Source organism: Paramormyrops kingsleyae, chromosome 16 (genome assembly GCF_048594095.1).
Source record: "Paramormyrops kingsleyae isolate MSU_618 chromosome 16, PKINGS_0.4, whole genome shotgun sequence".
NCBI classification, from domain to species: domain Eukaryota; kingdom Metazoa; phylum Chordata; class Actinopteri; order Osteoglossiformes; family Mormyridae; genus Paramormyrops; species Paramormyrops kingsleyae.
Genome location: NC_132812.1, coordinates 8,385,788 through 8,409,159, shown reverse-complemented (window position 1 = coordinate 8,409,159; position 23,372 = coordinate 8,385,788). Strand labels below are relative to the sequence as shown.

Here is a 23,372-nt window from a genome sequence, read left to right as displayed (position 1 = left end):
CCTATACAACATTAATTGAACTGATTCATAATGAATGGAAACATATCGAACCATTGTTGAATCAAAGCATATCCAAACATTACATCTATGACTGCATCTTTTTCACAATGACTCATGGATCATGTCTGACAGGGGAAACCAACCCCTAGCATGAACACAGTTCATTTGGAAGGTGCTTTTGCCATGTACAACAGAGAATAAACTTTAAATGTTCTTGTTTAAAAATCGCCACATTATAAGCATTCATGCTATTTACTTATAAGGTTATAAGGTTACTTATGTCGCCTGTTTTATATTTGTATAATTTTGTGTATATCTGATGTTTGAGTTTGAGAAATTGAAATAACCATATCAGTGAAGCACTGCTTAACTATATTAACCATATTAAATCATACTGCTTGATATTATCACTTATCAGAACTTTTAGCCACTTAAAAAGGGTTCTGGAGACAACATTTTCATATTGGATGAGTTCCATTCACACAAGCTTGCCCACTGATGCCAAAGAACATCATTAATCTCTGCTCTGTTCATAATATAGTTCTGGCAAATAACAAACAGGTGTATAATCAGGATTATGCAGCTGTTTTTCTATTGCTAAATGAAAAATGCTTTTATTCATAATCAATTGTCCTTAATTAAAATCGAATGAAATTGCTGGGGGATTTTGGCAATTCTGGCCTAAGGATGTAAAATAATTCAAACACTTATGAAACCATCATCAAAAATAAACAAACAATCATTTATCCACATGGAATAATACTAATAATATATTAATGCCTGTATCTAGAATAATTCTTTTTTGTTATTGGTGTCATAGAGTAGCTGTTGATAAATACGGCTCTTTAAAAGCTTTGACATATCACCTTAGACAGACATAAGAAATGGAGAGACTAAATACTGCTGTATTTGTTATTCTCTGCTACAGGCATATTCAGTTGCTCTATTTTGCACTGCAGAATTTAGCCAGCATAGTTAGAAATGCAGTAGGGCCTTCACAAGGTCAGTCAATGACACCTCCGCGTAATGGGCCTTTCACCAATGCGGAACAAACGCACACACCATTCTTGTTTTCCTGGCTCAATCATTGGAACAAGATATTCGCTAACAAACGAGCAAATGATGATATGCATTATTTACCTATCTATCAGCGCAAAACAGGGATGAATTGCTTCACTGCTTCCGTAATGTGGAGTATCTTATTCTCAGATCAAATAAAATAAGCACAGCTTCTAAAATATGGAAAACATACAGCAGTTTCGCTTACACATGGGAATTACCCTCATCAAAAAAAAATGACTGACGTTAATATTAAATTATGACTAAATTATTCTGATAGGGGATTATTTTGGGCACACTGGTGGTTCAATGGGTAGTACTGCTGACTCACACCTGCAGTGTTGGGGGTTTGAATCGCACGTCTGTTCGGTGTGTGAGGAGTTTGCGTGCTTCCCTTGTGTTGTATGGTCTCATACTTTGATTTCCTCCTGCAGTCCAGAGACATGCAGTTAATATAACCACTATCTCTAAATTGCCTGCACTGTGTGAGTGTGGCAACTTGTTTAGTTTCTGTGAGTGTGTGCATTTAAAAAAAGTGTATATGTACACGCACTTTTTTAAATGAATATGGTTTTTAATTAACTAATGAATCAAACCATAACTTTCAATGGTTCAGCACATACCACAGTGATTAAACACATTTATAATCTGAAGACTACTTGTTCCTGTAATTCACATGTTTCTTCATCTAAATCCCTCCAGCACAACAGCAAGCCATATAAAGTAACACGGATTGTAAATTGTTTACACAAACCATTGGCCAAGCAAGTAAATGTATGTTTTTTTTAATTTATTATTATTTACAAAATAATAGTAATTACCATTGTTGACCAGGACGTGCAGTGGAAGTGCTCGGTTCTTATAAGCCTGGACAAACTGGCGGACGGATTTCAGAGATGCCAGGTTGAGGTGCTGGAACTCCACTGTGAACAAAACAATACAGAGATGCTTTAGCACAATTTTTTACATAGATCTTTAGGCATGTCTATACTGAATAAAGATATGCATGCTTACAATTATGGGATACCAGAGATATGCATGCTTATAATTATGGGATGACCAGAGTTAAAGGAAGAGACGCACACAAAGTTCATATATCTCTGTCATTGTGGGGACTCTCCATTAATTTCTACAGACATAACTGTAGCCCCTACCCAGCCCTAACCTTAACCAAAAGTAACCAAACAAAATACAAGATTTTTGGGAATTTTAGTTTTTTGATTGCATTCATACATATTTCATATGTAATATATTATGCAGCTGTTTTTTCTATTAATAAATGAAGTTGTAATATATAATTGATATATACAATGTAATATATACTTGTCCCCCCCCCCGCTCTCTCTCTCACACACACACACACACACACACACACACATACATACATATACACATGCAAGCACACACGCTATATAATGCTTCCTGTATAAAAAGCAAGATTACAATTGTGTTCTGATAATTGCTGAGAGATTGGCAGGGACATTAAACCTTTAGTTCAGATCGATTAATCTGCTGAATTTAAGGTCCTGCAGGCTCTCAGGATCCTCACAATGACTCAGTATGAGAAAACAAGGCCGTCACCCAGACAAATAAATTGCTGGTGCGTACTCTGATGTTAATACGTTTGCTCTAATTTGATCCATCAATCACCCAATTCTATTAGGATGCTAATTCTTAGCAGCTGAAGTCAAAGCACTTCTTTCAGTCTTTGACAAAAAAAAAAGAATTCAAATAAATAGGCTTCTTGGGGGGAGGGGGTGCAAACCTATTTGCTGCATCATTGCTGAATTTTCTATCCCTCTGCATACATGGCTTCAAATATTATCAACACATTTGTACAGGGATTACTTCAGAAGCTGGATTGGAATGGCTAGCGACATTCCATAAAGCACACACCCATCTCCCTTCTCCATCTTCTACAAGGTAATACAGTTGCTTTAGTTTGACAGCATAGCGAAAGATTTCTTCTTAAAGGCACAGTAACACACCTTCACTGCATACATCTCTTCTAAGTGGTGACTAAAATAATCGTGGCTGACCACTGATAGTGACAGAGAACCCACAATGTATGCAGAGGTGACCACTCGCACACATAGGACAGAATGCCACGTTAAAGAGTAATCCTGTCAAGGACACATCACAGCTGAGGGCATCCGCGATTATCCAGAGCCAGGGTTCGAGAAAGCGCAGCCAGTCGTGTTACGATCCTTCACTGCAGAAGCAGCAGTGTTTAGCGTCATGTGCGGAACACGCTGCAAACTTTGCAGTGTACAGAGGCCCGATGGTGCCTTTGGGGGACGGGCAGGTCCCCTACAGCCGGCTCTGCCTCTCAGCCAGCTTCTCCTGAGCCTTCGCATTTCCAGCCACCTGGGAAGCTTGGGGACAGACACTAGGTACCAGCTGGGCTTAGGGAGGTGGGGGAGGCTGGCAGCCAACCAGGACAGGGACAACACGGCCATCATCGAAGAACCAAACGCAGCAAGATCGTGACTGAACACATCCTGTTTGTCAGTCTCCTCGGATTAAATGCCGTGTGCAGGAATCGAGGATCTGCATATGGTGCTCATGTGGTGCGTTCCAGGCATTGTTCTGATCTTCATTTGGACCTAGAGACACCATCTCTGTGGTCCAGGATTCTCTCCAAGAAAAGCCTTCTTAAAATGCACCGTGATCAAGCTCAACACCTGGAGTTTAGAGCCCATCTGCTGTCTGCTTCCTTCCTGCTGTATCATTACTAAAGCACAAACTTCACTATTATATTTAAACAATTAAAAATAATCATTGCGGGTTGGAAGAACAACAAACCAAAGACTAACTGAAAAACAACATACTTAAAACCCCCTTGTGATAAAGTGCATGCAGCTCTGCAGGTGAGGACCTTGTACTAGGGGTCAGAAGGTCACCGGTTCAAATGCCATGGCTGGCAGACTGATGCCACTGTTGGGTCTCTGAGCAAGGCCCTTAACCTCCAGCACCAGGGGTGCTGAACACTGGATGACCCTGCACTGTGACCGCCGAAGCTTGCTTTCACTTGAATACGAGTTGGTGTGCCTCACGGAGAGCAGGACGGAACAGGGAAAAACAGTTTCCCACAGAAAGAATAAAGCATTCTATTATTATTCCACAAAAATGACACAGGCTAAATACTACATCATACATCCTTAATCCATTCATACTTTTATGTTTCACACACTGAGTGCTGAATAGTAGATTGTAATGTAAAATTCCCATGCTTAGATGAGAAAAAATCTCAAATAATAGTGAACCAGAGCAAAATCATCAGAAAAAACCCAAAATGTTTACTTCCAAATTAGATAATTAATCATGAAGTAATGAAAAGAAGCATTATTATAATGACAAATTATAACTGGGAAAAACAGCAATCAGAAAGGTTTTATACGCTTTAAATAACTGGGGAAGGTTATCTCCTGAATTAAAATCACTGAAAGCTTTTGGTTAGTGTGAAACCAGACCTCAGGTGTCAGGTATAGAATGACCTTCATTCACTCCAAAAAAATCTGCTAAATCAATTACAAGGGCTCCTTATTCATGATTCCATGATGTAAAATGTCTCCAAGTTTGATATATAAACAGTAATAAATTGTTACGGATCTGTAATGCTGCTGCTACTCGCAGAGATGGTACTGAACATCAGCATCATCGTCTTGCTGATGCTGTGATAAGTCTGCCTTTCAGTTTTCCCATTTACACATTTAAACTGGAATTAGCGATTAGCAAATTCTGGCGAGTCAGAGGATTTTTCTGAAAAGGCCATCCTGAAAACGAGGCACAGCAAATGTCACCTTTAAAAATAAGTGTCATTTCAGCTTTAATCCATGAAGGTGAGTGGGACAAGGAGCTTCTAGTTGGGGGGTGACGGCTCAGTGAGAAAATCCGCTGCAGGAGGCAGTTACGCTCAGAGGAGCAGATGTCAAACCACAGGCTGCTTTCATCGCTGGGCATCACGACAGCATGCAAACCTTAAGTATTAAAAGCCATTTAAACCATCTTAAAATTCATGGGGGTTTTTAACAATTCGTGTAATGCACTCAACATTCAGTCCTAACTAAGAAATACATCAATAAATCAAAAATCAATGAGTTGTAAAGATAAAGATAAAAAAACTAGTTACAAACTTGACATCCCATTGACAGTTGAACAAAGTATTGCCTACATTTATATAAGCGAACATATAGTAAAACGTCAACAATGTAGAAGCAAAAATATAGAGTTAGTTTTTGCCGGTCTTGCTTTTCAGTTGTTTTACCTTGAGTAAGCCAGAGGAAGCTGTCATTTGAAAGCAGGAACGCGATCAGTGTGCTTAACGGCACTGTGGTCTTGGCAAGGTGACGTGGAGGGGATTTGACACATTGTCTCCTTGGCGCAGTAGGATGCAACAAACGGTGCCATATCAGGTAGATGCATTCAAACGTTTGTTTCATGGCAGAAACCCTGGTGCTTTTACAGATTCTCTGTCTACAGATTCAGCTTCTGCACTCAGATTTAACCTAAAGTCAGTTTAAGAGGAAGCATAACGAGAACAGGCTCGAACAGGATACAATCTCTCAGCACAAACAGGTCAATGAACTACATTATTATGCTACACCTGGCTATCAGAATACCATGAAATGCATTCACTTACCAGAGTACATATTCACAAATACCAACAAAAATATATAGAGAGCAACAAGGATGCCACTTAATAGTTATACGAGGTAAACAGTGTCAAGGCAACGACTTTAATTTAGATAATGATCAGATCACATTTTAGGAGCCATTCTCAAGAATACCATGAAATGCATTCACTTACCAGAGTACATATTCACAAATACCAACAAAAATATATAGAGAGCAACAAGGATGCCACTTAATAGTTATACGAGGTAAACAGTGTCAAGGCAACGACTTTAATTTAGATAATGATCAGATCACATTTTAGGAGCCATTCTCAAGAACACCCCGATTTTTCAATTCCAAATAGGCCACACAACAGCTAACTCTGAAGGTAGCACCTAAACAGAGTTGCAGGTGAGTCCTCTTGCATTTTCAGGTTATGAAAATATCTGCAATCAGCTGAATAAATATTTATGACTGATGAGTAAGACTTCACATTGAGCACTGCACCCATCTTCCGGTGGCAGTGGATGTCTGAAATTCTGCACACACTATTTGGTAGAGCACCTGAAGGCAGATTACAATGCATTTTAACAAGTCTTATTTTGGAGAGAGCCCTGGAGATGTTTAAGTATTTCACTCTACTTGTCTAGCTTCAAAGTGAACCCCAGAGGTTTGTTTCAGTGCCAGTGAAGGCAGTTAAGAGTTAGCAATGACAGCCAGGGCACCAGTGGTAAAAAAACCCCTGCAGCTGTCCTACCACCTGAAGCGTGGACAGCAACGTTGGGTTGATACACTGTACAAGGGGGACACAGCCTGATATTACCTGTACTTCCTAATTAACCTTGAAATCCCGCTAAGTGCCTGCCAGCAAGAGTGCCCCTCCCTCGATTGGAGGACAAATTGATGTTCTGCAAAAACAACTAAAAGCATAGTAGGCAATAAATCTCAAGATTTCAAGCAGCTATGCTAAGATTTATTGCCAGCCGTAGTTACAACGCAGAAATCAATAGGGGGTGACAATAATGCCAACCACATGCTGCAATCCATTTTAAATGTTTAACCATTTCAAACACGGTGAAATGTTAAACCAATGAAATAATTTACTTCTTTAGCTGATGTATAGAAAGCAGGGTCAGACAGTACCTGGAGAAACTGGGGTTTAAAGGCCTTCTTAGGGGTCCAACAGTGACATCACTCCGTAAACCGTGAGATTTGAACCAGCGACCTACTGATCAAAAGTACAGAGTCCTAACCTGCTGAGCCACACACTAACTCCTACTGGAACTGACCGGATGAGATACAGAAGAGGTCTGGGTTCCTCCTCTATTCTAAGGTGATCTGCTCATGAATGTAATTATATCTCCTACGGAGCTGAACATTGCGCCAATTCTATACGGAATTAAAGGCATTTATGGGCAGTGAAGCAGAGAATATTGTGTTAGACTCTTGGGTTTTTCACACTTCATCAGATAATCAGAGCATCACTGTAATGTTTAATTAATCCAACAGCTTCCCCCTTGTGCACTGCTTAAAGACCATTTTTTCTATATACTTAATTGCAACGGGTGAAATGTTGTGTCTTCTGGGGAATCCTTACTTGTAGTCTTCAAGGCTTTACAAAAACAAACCTAATGGCACATAGCATTAGTACTGTATGCTGCGAACAGGCATACGGTAAAAGACCAAATTACACAGTTCTTTACATAAATACAGACATAGGAATATAATTCCAATAAGAACCTCATTCGGTACAGAGATTACATTTCAAATTCAAGAGCGCGATCCTACACTAAGCCACCTACTATTAGCCATTTCTATTAGAAGAAACTAGATCGCCTGGATGCTTATGGGCTTGTGGTCTTATGGTGGAGTTTGGGGCTTTGCTTTCCTGGAAGACCAAACAGAGAGATTAAAAACAAATGTCGTCCGGCATAACAATAATCCTCAGCCACCGGGCCATGGATCATTTGGTACCAGGCTGCACAGAAAGAATGAATAACTTTTAATTTTATTTCCATTTTATGGACTGTTGGAGCCTGCAGGGTGTTTTATTTTGAAAAATGACCAGATCATCACCCCATCATTTCGTCTGGGCCTTTTACATCTCATATATCATATATTTTAAAAGGTAGGTAACGCATTACTGGCTGAACGTGCGCCTGTGCCATCGCCATACTGGGGCAGTGAACTCGCTACTCACTGGTAGTAAAGACCTTGGAAAGATGCAGCAGACTATAGCCTCAAATGCTGCACACAACAGGCAAACCATGAAAACAGGCATCATGGGATAACGTTTCACAAATAAGTGGCAATTTTATTGTATTTTACTGTAACATAGTGAACATGAACGCTAACTTTAGACTATCCCGAAAATGAACTTAAGTGACCTCATTCACTGTACAGTTTACTTATATAAAACTGTCAGCTGGAACGTATTTGCGTGCTAGCTTAATGTGCTAACTACACCATTCATCCACATGCCAGAAGTAATTTTAACATGGTCTTGCTTTTGTCAAAGGTTCCCTATAGATCCCGGATTAAGGAAAGCTTGGCCCATAGCTGTCCGATGGAAAAATCTTGAGCCTAATGATACCACAGTTATCTGTAGTTGTCATTTCAAGGCAGATGATTTTGACAGAACTGGGCAAATGTGTGGTCGCTTCTGTTTTTGCTTCCTTTCCAGACCATCTGAAGAAGGTTAGCATGTACTGTAAGACAGTCACAAGATTAATGGTTTTTGTGGGTAAACAGTGTTAATATACAGTTCAAATTAACTGGAATAAAGAGCATACAGTAGCATAACTTTCTGGTTTCACTGAATGATGTCATTAAAGCCATTAACCACATTAAAATACAAGTACAAGCCCTTGACTCACAGCTGTTTGAACAGCTCAAACATCAGCTTTGCATCTTATACACAGAAGTTAGATGGTTTCTAAAGGTAGATCACCGGCAGAGTGTCACTGTTGGCTGCACATTTCAGAAACACAGAATGGACTGCAAAACTCGTTTACTTGTGTGACAAATTCACCCTGTCCAAACGAACAGAAATCTGTCACTTCAGGGAAAAACAACTGTCAAAGCCAGACTGGAACTGTGGAGACGGTGAGTGAACAGAGATATCTGACAAGTTTCAAACATTAGCAGGGATCTTGGAAGAGGCGGAGCCTGGACCTTCATTCTCCCAGCTGGCGGATGATCACCTATCTTTGTTTTTAAAAAAGTTTGAATGTTACTTCCCAACCACAAAAGACCCAAGAACCGCGAAGGAATGGATCCGTGACCTATTTGTGAACATGCCAGGTGAAATGACTTTGTCAGTGCTGGAAGAAGATCAACTGCTTGAGATTACAAATGATGGCGGCTTTAAAAGCACGTTTGACAGAACTCCAACTCTGCTGACCTTCAGGATTAAAATCAAGGTGGAATTTCTTGAGATCGCCACAAAACCCCAGAAAACCCTGCTTCAATTTCCAACGTCCTATCTTTGTGAGCGGTGTTTTCTGCAGTGACAGCAACCAAAATGAAATAACATAGTAGACTGAGCATAAGGAACACACTTCAGGTGTCATTGTCTCCCATCACCTGTAGATGGGACCGTCACTATGCAGGGAAACAAGCTCAGGGCTGCCATAGATTCTGCGTAATGACAAGTCGTATTAAGTATGCTTTATTATGCACACGTGATGGACGGTCCCTGGTAAATTGTGTTACATGAAACCGGTCCGTGATGCAAAAAAGGTTGGAGACAGAAAGGTTGCAGTACAAGACTCAGCAGTGAAATGACTCGGCCAGAACATTGCGGCCAGTGCTTTTTCCACTGACCAATTAATGCACAAGAGTCAGCTGGCTAAAGCTGGCCCACTCCTAGGCTGACGTCTTATTAGGAGGAAATCATTTCACAGCTTCTGTCAGTGGGCGTAGCGCCGGAGAGATTACGAGCGGCCTGTGCTTCCTCCCGCCAGCGAGACCGAGGTTTATTACCGGGCTCATTGGTTTCACACATTCTTGTCTCGTAATGAGTTACTTCGCAGGGTACAGAGAGTACGAGGTTAACGGTGTGGAACGGGGGGGGGGGGGGGGTTTCCACCTATGGCATTTTAAATCAAGCATATTCACTTTCGACCAACGCAGGCTGAGCTATAGCTGACCTACGATCTTCGAATCGTACCACAATAGTAGCCTCATGTAACAGCTGTTGATACTAAAATATAGAAGCAATATACTTTGCCATGAATATATGAATTTCAATAGGTTGAGTTGACAGGAGGGCGGCAGACCTAAAACAATTATGCTGTTGCCACAAGAAATAACAGACAAATGTTTTATTTATACAGAATCTTAGCCTACCTTACATCTATTCTTCTTTCTTCTTCTTATCTCACACCAAAGAGTATGCAGAAGATACTAAGTAACCGACCATGGGGAGATAAGTATATTAAACATATTTAATGCATGAGGAATGTTCTACTCAGGGAACATTCAGTAAATACATGTGCAGAAGCACAGGCCTAGAGCAAAGGTTGTCTGCAACACTTTTTACAGCGCAAATGTTTTGACAGCGTGTTTTTATTTATCTTGATGTGTTGGCCTCATTCAATCAGTCGTTATTAGTCCCTGATGAAGTGATTTCAAGATAATACGTAATAGAAAAGGACAGCGGCTTTCTGTCGCCAAGTGCAGTTAGGCCCTGGACACCTTGTAAAGGAACAGAACCTGGACACCTCATAAAGGAACAGAACCTGGACACCTCATAAAGGAACAGAACCTGGACACCTCGTAAAGGAACAGAACCTGGACACCTCGTAAAGGAACAGAACCTGGACACCTCATAAAGAAACAGAAGGTGCTGTGCATGCAGCATATGAATACTATATACATGGCAAGGAAGCCAGTTCTGGGGCCACATCAAGCCTCTTTTCTTAACCTCATAAAATCTTTGACATAAAGGTCTTCATATACAGTATTATAATGTTTAATTTGTATTATTCAGTACCACAATACACCACAATTGTGTGTTTGACTGCTTTAAAATAAAACTTTTTGATATAATAAGATTGATAGAATGTAGAAGTCCAGTGAAATTCAGGATAAGTTCCACAAAACACGAAGAGTTACTGTCATTTCGCAGTCTGATATGAACAAAAAGGACTTAGAAAGAGACTTAGAAGTTCTCACTCTGCCTAAAGTCTTCAAACGTCTGCTTTTGTTGGGAGATGCAAACAAAGGTCAGACCTCTGCACCCTGACCCTCACTCTGCTGACTATGGCTTAGGTGACCAGATAATCCCTGTCAGGGAGGACACTAAGTTGGGACAGGATTCGTAAACTACCATTTCACTTAAACACTGAGATCTTGCTGTGGGCTGCTTGGTCAGGTTCCTATAGTCATGCATGTGCCACGAATGTTAATGTGAAACAGCTGGATGAGTCTTTCAATCAAGGAAATGAGCCAGTCAAGACAGAAGAACATAACTGTTTAGTCAAGCACAGGAGCCTTTCAATTTCCAAGTAGTTTGTAAACCTGAAATATCTCAAAGTGTTTCTTTCCTGACAGATTATCTGGTCACCATAACTATGGCCTGTTCACCATGTTCAAAAGAAAAGTCAGTTTTCTTTCTAGAGAAATGGGTGTTCTTTGAATTAGACCATAATTTTAGATTTTAACTGAAGTTATAAAAATCATGGGACATTCAATGTGAAGGTCTTTTCACTAACAGCAAATTCACATTTTAAAATAAATTCAGTTCAAAAGGCCTTTGTGCCAAAAGACAGAAAATACCTGCTTGCAAGTGGTTTCAATGACAAGAATCACAGTTCTCCATAGGCGTCACAACTTAAAAGTCATCATTTTAAACAGGTTTTAAATGACTGTTGAAGTTGTAACTTTGTCAGAAGACAGTCAAAGTAACCTCACTAAATTTTTTAACGGTAGATAATTAGAGTTGCCAATTTATAAAATTAAGATACACGTATCAGATCCTGAAGACTCTGTCCCTTAGAATCAAATACATGGAAAAGACAAAATGGATTAGATGAGTGTTTCTCAACCGCCAGGACCCACAGACAGGACACGTTTTTGCTCCCTCCCTGCCCCCTGCCAGACAGTCCAAATAAGGAGCAAAAACAGGATCTGTCAGGGGGTCCCTAAGGACCAGATGAGAAACACTGACTTATAGGGTTCAAGGTAGAATGAAGAAATAAAGGATCCAAAGAAAAAAAATAATAAAAAAAATGAATAAACAAACTGGTGAAATGTCTACCTCATTACCCCAGTCTCTAAAATTACCTTTCCTCTCATCATCCTCCTCTTGGATTTTCTTCACAGCTGCCAGACCCTCTTCTTCTGAGTTCCCAGCTAGAGGAAAGACGAGGTTTACAGCAGAGCAATGCGCAGGCAGCCGAAAATCCTTCTGACAGCAAGAAAAGCTACAGACAGGGAGCCCTCTCATATCGTAAAGAGCCACTTCGGCAGGAGGTACCAGTCAGAGCTGAAAATGCAGAAAAATACAGGAAACTGCACCAATAGCTTAAACGTGCCCCTAGGAAATGATTTGCCCACTATTAATATTCAACTCTGAGTAGGTATATAGGCTTATTAAGTCATTATTTGAACTAGGTTTGAATGGCAGAGTTAATAACAAATGATTGTACGCTTCAGCGTATTTCCAGAACTGAATGAAACCCTTCACAGGTTTCAAAGATTCAATATACATTTCAAAAGCATTCAAATAGTGTTAATGTTCATAGCTGTCATACGAAAGATTTATGGTGTTGGAAAAGGCACACGGGCATTCTCACACACCGCGTTCAAAGCTAATGTCAAACAGGAAAGCAGTTTAAAGAGGACACAGCCCGCTGAGTTTCCCTTCACTAACAGATCCGTCTGACTGGTGGCCTTTTGCGCTGCATTTTCTATGAAAAGCACCACAGCAGTGCAAAGGTCCTGAAGATGGAGGACATCTGACTAGATTAGAAAGGCCTCAATACACCAGCATGCTAATGTGGAGATGGGGGTCACAACAGCCTGAAGGTTAAAAAATAAAAAGTAAAATGAGAAAAAAAAACAATAAAGCATCACACACACTTTAACAGATGCTTTGTAAACATCAAAGGACAATGGGCTCAAAATTTTTTGAGAGAAAATTTCAGTGGGTCATAAATATGAATGGAACCCTTATTGGCTAGTAAATAAAACGATTTAACGGGAATTCTGCAAAGTACGTCTGCCGCACAGTAAAATCCTCAGCTGACATTTTTAGATCCTGGTCACGTTGCCCGATTAGATTCTCGTTAAAGAAATTCTGTGAGACTTGGACGGATTATTCTATTGTGGGGGCTTAACGTCACATGACATTTAAACTACTGAGGACAGAATGACTAGATCCAAACTTTGGGGCAATGACCTGGATGCAATAATGATCAGCATTATGAAAGCCCACAAAAAAATTAACAAAGAACATTTAAATACTTTTATAGAATTGGTTAATTGGAGCTCCTCTAATAAAAATTAATGGAAAAAACATGCCTGATTTCTGGAGACAGAATTGTTGTTGAAGCCTCCTGTCGCTTTCAGTAGCAGTGAGACTATGATTAATAAAATGGACTTTGAGTCTTCCAACGACTCATCAGGGGAAACCAACTTCAGGAATTTTGTCACTAACTACCCCCTAGAATTTTTTTTTGTAATATGCGGTCAGGAACTCAAATTTAAATATTTATACCTGCTATTGTGTTTTCCCCCAAGGGAGATGGGAAAGTCAGATGATTTTGAAGATTCAAGAGAAAGATCACATATTTAAAATGACAAAGTCTGCTTTAGTTATAGATGAACAAACAAAGAAATCTGTAAAAGCGACCGAAATCTCAGCAGGTCAGCGGCAGAAGGCAGTCGCAGTGAGCGGGTGTATACCATACCTATTACGACATGCATTCCGAGGCTCGTCAGACATCTCGCCGTCTCATATCCCATTCCTTTGGCACCCCCCGTCACTATGGCAACCCTTCCATTTTGTTTGGGAAAAACTGTGCAAGGCAGAGGAGAAACAGAGACATCTAACATTGCTCCTTTAATCCCAATGACAACAGAAAAACATGTCGTTGGCGCTCAGCTACTGCCTGTTTGCTGGGCCCCAGCATCCCTCTGGGGTGACTACTTATGAAAGGATAGTCTTCCAGTCAATTTTTGACCTCATTTTATTTACTCAACATGACATTATCAGTGCTGATCTTGGAGAACTTATTGATTCCTGCCATTAAGTCATACTTATGATTTCAAATCCATTCACATACATTTAAGCCATCACACTTTGCATTACTGTCATGAGGTCCTAGTTCGGAGTTTGACCGATACAGTCAGCTACTTGGGACATACGGTAAAATCCCGTTAAAACGGACTTCAAGGGACCTGGCAAAACAGTCCGTTATATCCAGAGTTGCTGTATGCCCAGAACACAACTACAGGACACCATTTACTCATGCCACACCTCAGCAGACACACTTGTGGTACAGATTATTATATTGTACATGTAGTAATCCAACTTTACCTGAGCAGATGCGTGACTATTAATAATCCCGACTACGTATCTGCACTGGATATTCCAAACAAAACTACAGCTAAAAGCGGCCCTGGGGACCAAATTGTTTGTCCGTTATAAGCGAAATTCCGTTATATGAGAGTTCGCTATATCCGATGCTTTTTCTGCATGTTCTTAAAGGTGCACGGCTGGGACCAGCGGACCTTGTCTGTTATAGACGATATTGCATTATAAGCGAGTCCACTATAATGGGATTTAAACGTAATATAAGCAAATGAATTAGTGATGACTGGAGAGACGCTCCCACATCTATATCACAACCCCACTCCAGAAAAAAAATGGTCTTTATGAGTCACATTCTTTTCTTCCTCAACTAAACATCAAATTTCAGGAGGAATGAAATGATAAATTTCAGTTGTTACAGTAATTTTACTAAATGCAAGACAAATTAATTTCCACAACATTTATAATGAAGCAGAGAGTTGCACTGATTTTATTCCTGTTTCAGAACATATCAAAACAAAGACATATAACCTTCATTTTGCCTGGCACTGGGGCAACATTTTTACATGTAAAATACACACAGAGATTATATGGATTTAGAGTGATATAATGAAAAGCTCACTAAGAGGACACAGTCCTGGCTGAGAAATCTGATTATTACAGATGAACTAAATCCAACATGTCCTCAGCTGAACCGAACTTAAGGAAAACCAGTGCAAAGGCAGTACCAATAGGAAAAGCAAGAAATGGAGAAATATTGTGCAAGTAAAATCAGACATGACATGAAATCATTAAATAAAACAGGAGTGAAATAGTTTATAACCAAACATGCTTGTTTGTTAAATAACAATCAACAAACACAATGGATAAAACATCACAGGTCAATAACTTCATAAATTAACAGGTTTAGTAGTAATATAGCATTAAATCCAAGTTTTGAGGCCAATTTTAATATGGTGCAAAAACATTCACATACAGTCTTAGGTACTTTTCAAGCCTACAGCCTAGTCTGATTATTTTAAGGCATGTAAGAAGGGGTCTCATCTAACAATGAACTGTCTGAAACAGAACGCAAAGGGAATTAAAATTAAAATGTGCCTAAAAGTATTCATATGCAAAATAGCAGTAAAAGACACTGACCCATAAAAAAAGCATTTGTCATATAAGAAAAAGCAAGAAGTATAATATGCTGAATGACATAAATCCAGACCACTGGCATTGAATACTCTTTTCTATAGATGCAGGTGCTGCTGCACCTTAAAAGACTGTTTAGTCACAGGGGATGATTTAGCTAAACTACATTATGTGGTGATTCGGTATGAGCAGGATTCAACACACATCAAATACCCAGACATCTGTGCAAGAAACTAGCACTTAAAAGTGACTGACGATTATGGGTCACAAAACAAGCAGCAAGTCTCAGAAACAGTTGTTGATGCCCGAGTCGTCCTTTCATAGAGGGTAAAATTTTACTAGGAGCATTTTATATGGCAAGATATAGATATTTCAAAGTGCAACTCAACCCCACTCCTCCAATTAAATGCTGTCTGATTACAAATAACAGTTCATTATAACGATAATGGTTGAGATCTGCATTCACTTCTAAGACAATTAAATTACATTTTTCAAAACAGCTAAAAATACTGGGGCAAATTCACAGTGAGTGTTTCCCTTAAGAAGCAACTTCAATTCGGATTAAAATTTAACATTCAAGGCACGTCAGCCTGATCGCAGGCTATAATTTAGTGCATTAACCTTATGGTTTATGTACACTACATCATAATCAACTGCTGAAATGACAGCGACACTAAAGTTAAATGTTTAAAACATTTATTTACATCCTACCAGTAAGGTAACTATGGCAACCTAAAAGAAACCAAAGGTAAATAACGGTAAAATTGCTAGTCATTGTTGAAAATGTACTCTATGACCAAGTGTATTTACATTCAGTTCGGCTGAACCAAATAAAACATATCAGTAATAAAACGCACATTGTATTTACATACATGAGGAATTATTGGGAAAAACAGAGTTACTAAATGTCCATGTCAAACATTTCACAGGATTTACACAACTCAAGAACTATGTAAGAATAAATGTACATAAGAAAACTTGATCCATGACACTTACAACCACATCTATATTCACCATAGGCCACGATGCATAACTGAAAACAAGTAATGAATGTCAATATTTCAAGTGATTAAACCCTTTAAGACAACTAATACTCAAGTTGAGTTGCTAAATATTGACCTACATTTGAATTCAGAATAAAACATTTGTTCCTATGCGCCAAACGGATTAAATTGTTTGAAACTTTTGTGCGTTTTCTATTACAAGTAAAGAGCAAGGAAAATTAGACCACATGTGCTCAGCGATAATAAAATTGCTATACTATGGAACTATAATCAGAGCAATGACAGATGTTCATTTTTTTTAAAAATGCAGATGCCTTTTAATGTAGGTACATTTGGTATGAAAGCTTAATCTTCCTCCTGTGTCAGCTTTCTGTACGCATCTCTTATGTTAGACGGGTCGGTGCCGACCCGTGTCTTAAATCAGCCATAAAATACCCTCAAAACAATTATTTATCACCCAATTTGTTTCTTACCTCTTGGTTACCTTGTTAAGCTTCCTTATCCATGAAAAGATTGGTTTTAATATTTTTGGTGTTTCTTTCTGGACCTTTCTTTTGACAGCATACCTCTCATTTTCAATAAAAAAATAATGGTAAAGTAAACCTCAAGTGAATTACATAAATATACTGAATTGGTCTTATCTTGCCTTACAAGTCTGGGCATGCCTTGCCTAGTGATTTTTTTTTATTTTTTTTTATAGATTTTCCTGATTTTCCAGTACACAAATTTATGTGGGGCTTTAATGCATTTTAAACTTAAAAAGGGGTCGGTGTCGACCCCAACACCAGAGCTGTTATAATGGTTGACCAGAGCATTTATAATTTAGTGATTTTATTTATTTATTTTTATTTTGTTTAAATAGAGGTTCGCGACAAAGTCAAAAAGCCTTGATGCAGTAAACAAATGTATGTGTTTAAAAGTTACAAACGAGTCGGTGCTGACCCGAACACCATAGGAAGGTTACGCAATCTTTGTTAAAAGAATGCAAATGAAAAGAACCCATAAATGAACTGCTGTTTGTTCAGGTATTGAAGCATAGCCAGAGTATGGACCCAAGACATAACTGTCATATGTAAATTGTAAAGGTCTATAATTGGACGACCCCTTTTGGTCCCTGGCCATATGGAGACATCCTTACAGTAACCATGTCTTTGGCCTACACAGATAGCCCATCACCTACCCCAGGCACCAGGTCCTGTTCTACGCCCCATTCTCCCTCATCCTCCTCTGTTGGCTCAGCTTCAAAGCAGTTTCGCATGTTCTCATACAAGAAGACCTGCTGGTCAACATGGGCTGGGGCCAGCCGGTTCCGCTTCCCATCGAGAACACTGCCTGATGAGCTAAAGAGCCTGTGTGGCAGGACACTGGTGGCAGAGATGCACCAGTACTTCTGAAGTACTTTAGGGAGGGTGGGAAACAGAGCCAAGCGGTCCGACCACCAACGGAGAGGGTCCTCGTTAAGACCCAGTACCTTCTGCGATTTGAAATTGCTTAGCTCCTCCAAGACCTGGGCGTGCTGCTCTTCTTGATTCTCATCGCTCCCCGGCTGGCAGAAGATGACGGCCAAAAGGTTGCTGGCATTACTGGTGGAAGGTGTGGTTTCCATAACCTGCCTCTTGCTCGGCGGTTCTTCGGAGAACTGCAATGACTCCTCCGATTTAGAGTAGTCCTCCTTACGTTTCTCCAGGAGCGCTTTGCCCTCTTCGATCACTCGGGTTTCCACTTGTGAGCGTTCAAAGGGGGAGAGAAATGGAAGCTTCTTGTACCTGGGATCTAAAAATGTGGCAACGTTCAGAAACATGTCGATCTCAGGTGTCTGCTGAAAGGTGGTGGACAGAACTTTAGCAATCACCTCCTTCACCATGCCGACCTCCTTGAGGTCACTTTCTTTCACTTTAAGGGTTGTGTTGAGCAACATGTGCAAGATTGGTTTCACCATGCTAATGGTAGGGTACCGGCATGAGGTCATCATGTCGGCCACCAATCGGAAAGGCAGCAGCAGATCAACCAGGCCCTCCACTATGCTCCACTCCGTGGCCTCCAACATTAAATGGTGATTGTTACTGTCTTCCATGAGGACTGAGGCAATAACAAACTGCTGTTCTTTTAGCCGTTGAAGCATAGCCAGGGTACTGACCCAAGAGGTGACTCTGTCACTGATGAGCATACACTGAGTTAAAGCTTGTTGCTTCTGCTTCTCTCGCAACAGGTACATGGCTACCATGGACTGCTGGAAGTACTCGACCATCTTGCGACAGCGGCCCAAAAACATGTTCAGCTTCGGCATCTCAAATGCTTGTCTTATTCCTTCATTGACTGTATGTCCAAAGCAAGGCATCTGTACAGACAGATCGAGAAGTGAACATGCTTTCACAATATCGGAGGAGCTATTGGTAGTTGCACCATAGATTTTGGGGTTAATTCCCCATTCTACAAAGGCTTCATATAACGCACGGGTGATATTTTCAGCTGTGTTGTCCTCTGGCACTTCGAACGTTTTCAAGCACCTGATTGCCAGGGTGAGGCTGTTAGACCCACAGGTTTTCAAATAGTGTGAAGAAAGGGAGATGTATATTCTGTTGTGGGCTTGGCTTCTCCACAGGTCTGTGGAGATGCCACACCACACCACTTCAGCAAGCTCTTTGAACATGCTTTCTCGAACTAGGTAGTACTTTTGAGGAATCGCCTTTGCCATCAGTTCAATTTTGCTGGGGGGCACAAACCTCGGGTCTGCGGTTTTTAAAAGCGATATAAACGAGGGCTCTTCTACAATGGACACTGGGTACATGCCTTCACAGATGAAGCTGATGATTGCAGAAATCAGGTCACTGTGCTTTCTGTTCTCATATCCACAAGTCTGCTTCACAGACAACGACTCTTGGGAAAACTGCTGTGAGGATTCAGGTTTTAATTTGGAGTAAGCTGTAGCAAATGCTTCCCTCATCTGTTCCGTGTTACTCTTCACAAACTCACAAAATTCTTCTGGGTGATTTTTCTCCAAGTGGTATGAAAGATTAGAGGTGTTCCCTGAATATGCTATTTGGGCCATACATATTCTGCAGTATATTTTCTTCCAGTGCAGTATACATCCATCAGCATCAGTGTCAAACCCAAAGTACTTCCAAACCTTGCTTTTGGCTCTAGGATGAGCGACCAGATTGAGGTCTGATGGGGAACCCTCTGTACCCTTACTCTCCATTATCTCTGATGACTTTATGAACCTTCAATCAGAGTACCTACCAAAGTCAAAAGAGAATGTGAATTTTAAAACCAAACATGCAGAATTTTTATTTATCTAGGTTTTTCAAAAGCCTTTTCCAATGTTGATCCAAAAATGTAAGCATTTCCACCTTATTTACCATAAACTTTAGCACTAATGGGATAACACTAGATTGAGACAATATTTCACAGAATGTAGTAATAAAAAACAAAACAGCAGTTCACTGATATATACATAACTGCTCTATTCATTTTCTGCTCTACTGAATTACAGATAAAGCAAGACTTGCATTAGAACCAGCAGGATACTAAAAAGCTAATAAAAAATGACAGCACACAAGTAGAAAACTGACAGGTAGTACATTGCTTGGTAATATTTTTGTGAAATTCACATTTGGAAAATGTGTGGAATCCTCTGCTTCACAATCTAATATTAGCTTCATAATATCAAGAAGCTTTCCCCCCCCCTAGACATTTCCCTATTACATTCCCCATCCACCTTATAAGCTTATCAAGAATGACAACTTATTAGTCACGAGGAAGGTGACAAAATCCCACTGTAAACTGATCACAGCCCATCATAAAGACATCCAGCCTAACCTCAAACAGAGCGATGGTCTTCCAGTGACATTTTGTGGGAAAATGGATACATACTAAGCATTATTTTTCTGGACAGAAAAAAGAATCCCCCATTTTGTAAACATGAATATTTAGAAAAACAGAAATATATTTTCTGCTTAATAAAGATTAAATCACATTGCTCTAACTCTACTTCAACAACCAAATTTTTATTGAGCACAAGTCTAGATAGAAATCTTAACATTTCTATCCAATTATACATATATTACCAAACAGAGCACTGACAGAAAAAGAAGGGGAACATAAATACTGCACATAGATCACATGGTTCACATGGCTGGAAAAATATTTGGGTGAAAGGGTTCTTTCTTGCAAAAAAGGAACAAACCAAGAGCTAAAGCAAAAAAACAAAACTACTCAAATATGTGACAAGTATCTGGATTAAAATAAGGGTATCTAACAAATTGGCATCACAAAACTAATGCATGAATATACTTAAAATAGAAAAGTTGTTTTCTGAAATACATGCTGATTGCACGAAAGTCATTTTTCCCAACTACTACAAATATAAGCATACTTTTCATCTTAGAATTTAGAACATTGGCTATTGGGTTTATATTTAAAAAAATCAAGTTCTTCAGCGCGGTTACTTTTGATAACTGATGTACTGAGATATAGTGGGTGCTACTGAATCTTCATGTTAAGTCCCACACTTTCTTGCAAAATTAAACAGCAACATACATATATGCTCGGTACATCAAATCCACGGGTTTTTAGATAGAAATTAAACTACGTGGTGTAGATGCATCTGTTAAAATGTACAAAAGGAAGCAGTTTTTGTCGATCATTCAGTTTATTAAAAGGATCTAGCCAGTTCATAATCACATCCTTCACGTTTTTTTCCTTCATGTTAGTTACTTAAGTGCCCCATAATCGGCAGTCCTGTGCTGCCCAATTTGGCTAGCAACATCTAATTAAACAGAGAGAGGGGAAACGGCAGCTGGAGAGTATACACGGAGAATAAGCTGAAACCATGTATCAATTATTTCACTGGACCAGACCTTATTTCACATCCCCCGATTGCGTCACGTTAACGTTTCTTTTCATAGCCTATACTGTTGATAAACGGAACGTAGTAGTACACAGTTTTGACAAACCACTTGGCTGAAATTATAGGGCTATTTACAAAACTGCTTCCATATACAGTGACACTGACACTACATAACCGAGGTACTTGTCACGTCAACTCTATGGTGCATGTCATAGCCCGGCGCTAAAAAATAGTACTTAGTCCTAACCTGGTAAAGTGAAAGGTTTGTTGAAAATCTGGTAGAGCAGGACTTTCAGGCCGACTAAATAGACCTTCAACACCGGCCAAATAAGCTTCAGGAGCCTCATGCTCTTCGTGCGCTTTCGCTATCGCCGGCGCGTCACTACTTCGTGTCCCCCTCCTGGCGCTGCTTCGTTGAAGTCCGGAGTGGAAATTGGCACCTCCTGACACAAGTTCCGCCTTTTGAATCTGTGTTATGAGACATTCACAATGGTTCCGGCCAAGCACAAGCCTCTTTTAAATAATAATAATAATTATTATTATTATTGTTGCTGTTGTTGTGGATTTGCTATTATTATTATTATTACCATCATTATTATTATGATTGTTATTATCAATAACACTGGCCCTTTGCAGAAATGACTGGCCACCTCGGTCTAGATGATCCACTGTTTGATTTCATGATGCACAGTGGTTAAAAATGTGTGTGTGTGTGTGTGTGTGTGAATACAATATATAATTTCCAAATCATGCATCCAGTGTTTACATAATGCCGTTTATGGCTAAACAGTTCATTTCAGTGGACTGAGGAAGGAGATGAATGGGGAGCAACTAATTACAGTCTATTTGGTTGTTTCAGTGCTGTTTTGTGATCCATAATAATTTCATCCTGCCATATTAATGATGTTTTTGTCAATCATTGTCCTTTGACATAATCAGCCTAGGGCTCAGGTTTTTACAGCCTTTCCAAAAATGAGTCATCAGAATCCTGTGCACCTTGTCAGTATTGGAAGCCAGGCACATATACTTCAGGAAAAGGTAAAGCTTGACTTAACTGAATTAAAGGCAAATCATGGTCTAGAAAGATTGAGATTTTACCACAAAACAAGTAATGATTGAAATACTGCGCCATCATTTATTTGAAAACCCTAAACCCAAATGTGAATTTGCTCTCCCAAGCGTAAACCCCTGTGATAGACCAGGAGCATATGACTCATTGGGATTAATGAAGTACATGCATGGGGGCTGATCCCTTTGCTCAGGCATTCAAACAAAGGCAGGTATTTGTCAGCAAAGAATTTGCAGACAAGGATTTTCTGTTATCATAGGATAAAGCAATTTTCACAAAATGAAAGTTCTCCAAGATATAGGAGTAAAATACTATGATGTATTTCAGTGAAAGCTGATAAAGCATACTAAATGGATCAGATGAGTCACACTCATTGACAAGACAAAAGTTTTTCTTTTTAGTTTAGTTTTACTGAATTGAAATATTCCTATATTTCTTCTTTCAGAGTACAGTACTGCCATATCCTAAAGAATATTTTACTAGACCTTACATTCTTCTGTGTTTACTGAATATTGTTATCATACAAATATAAGCAGGTAAATAATAATAATAAAAATTATTATTATTATTATTATATGTTTTGTATGAATGAATGGTTTTGAGCACTTGTTTATAACATGCCCTATTCTATAGTTATCTGTTATGCAGCTAAAATGAAGGGAAAATGCCTGACACATGTGGGCATTTTGGGATGCTTTTAATGTAGGATACATGTGACCCATGACCAAAGAGCTGAAAAATGTGAGCTTGAGCAGAGACACAACTGTTAGTGGCATTTATTTGTTTTCATATAGTGATAGATTAGAGCCATCAATCATTTCTGCTTTTCTTTGTTAGCTCACAGAATTAATGACTTGAGGTTTTCTTTAGCAATACATTCTATATACTAGTATCTAAGCTAAGATCCCATTTTAGTTTCTGTAACGTTAAAAAGACAGCAAGTATCTCTTTGCAAAAGAAATTAAATACTCAATAAGTACAGTAGGCAAGGTCTTTCATTACAGAAGTCTTAACCTTTTCTGTGAATCATCTTCAGTAAGAATCATGTGATTGATTCATCCATCCATCTTCTAAGTGCTTATTGTAATCAAGATTTGTGGG

The 23,372-nt window shown here is 39.4% G+C and overlaps 2 protein-coding genes across 3 annotated transcripts in view; both read right to left on the bottom strand.

Moving 5' to 3' along the window:
• dhrsx (dehydrogenase/reductase (SDR family) X-linked) overlaps window positions 1–23,372 on the bottom strand; it is a 43,951-nt gene that overhangs the window by 9,752 nt on the left and 10,827 nt on the right. Inside the window, exons 1-4 of one of the 2 annotated variants that reach the window (XM_023821614.2) lie at window positions 21,450–21,586; window positions 13,593–13,700; window positions 11,965–12,033; window positions 1,881–1,982 (exon numbers count right to left, since the gene is read on the bottom strand). In XM_023821614.2, the coding sequence (XP_023677382.2) occupies window positions 1,881–1,982; window positions 11,965–12,033; window positions 13,593–13,700; window positions 21,450–21,549 (379 nt within the window). In that variant the 5' untranslated portion in view covers window positions 21,550–21,586. Of the gene's footprint in view, window positions 1–1,880; window positions 1,983–11,964; window positions 12,034–13,592; window positions 13,701–21,449; window positions 21,587–23,372 lie in introns of those variants that run through there. The other variant, XM_023821615.2, reaches the window with a different exon arrangement.
• On the bottom strand, window positions 14,676–21,581 carry LOC111849072 (E3 SUMO-protein ligase ZBED1). The gene is made up of 2 exons (XM_023821613.2): window positions 21,450–21,581; window positions 14,676–19,589 (listed from the first exon to the last, which is right to left on the bottom strand). Exon 2 carries the CDS (start codon window positions 19,550–19,552, stop codon window positions 17,510–17,512), a length of 2,043 nt encoding a protein of 680 aa, XP_023677381.1. The 5' UTR covers window positions 19,553–19,589; window positions 21,450–21,581; the 3' UTR covers window positions 14,676–17,509.

Excerpts from the sequence above, each read along its gene's own strand:
- LOC111849072 (XM_023821613.2), bottom strand. The coding sequence starts at position 19,552 with ATGGAGAGTAAGGGTACAGAGGGTTCCCCATCAGACCTCAATCTGGTC.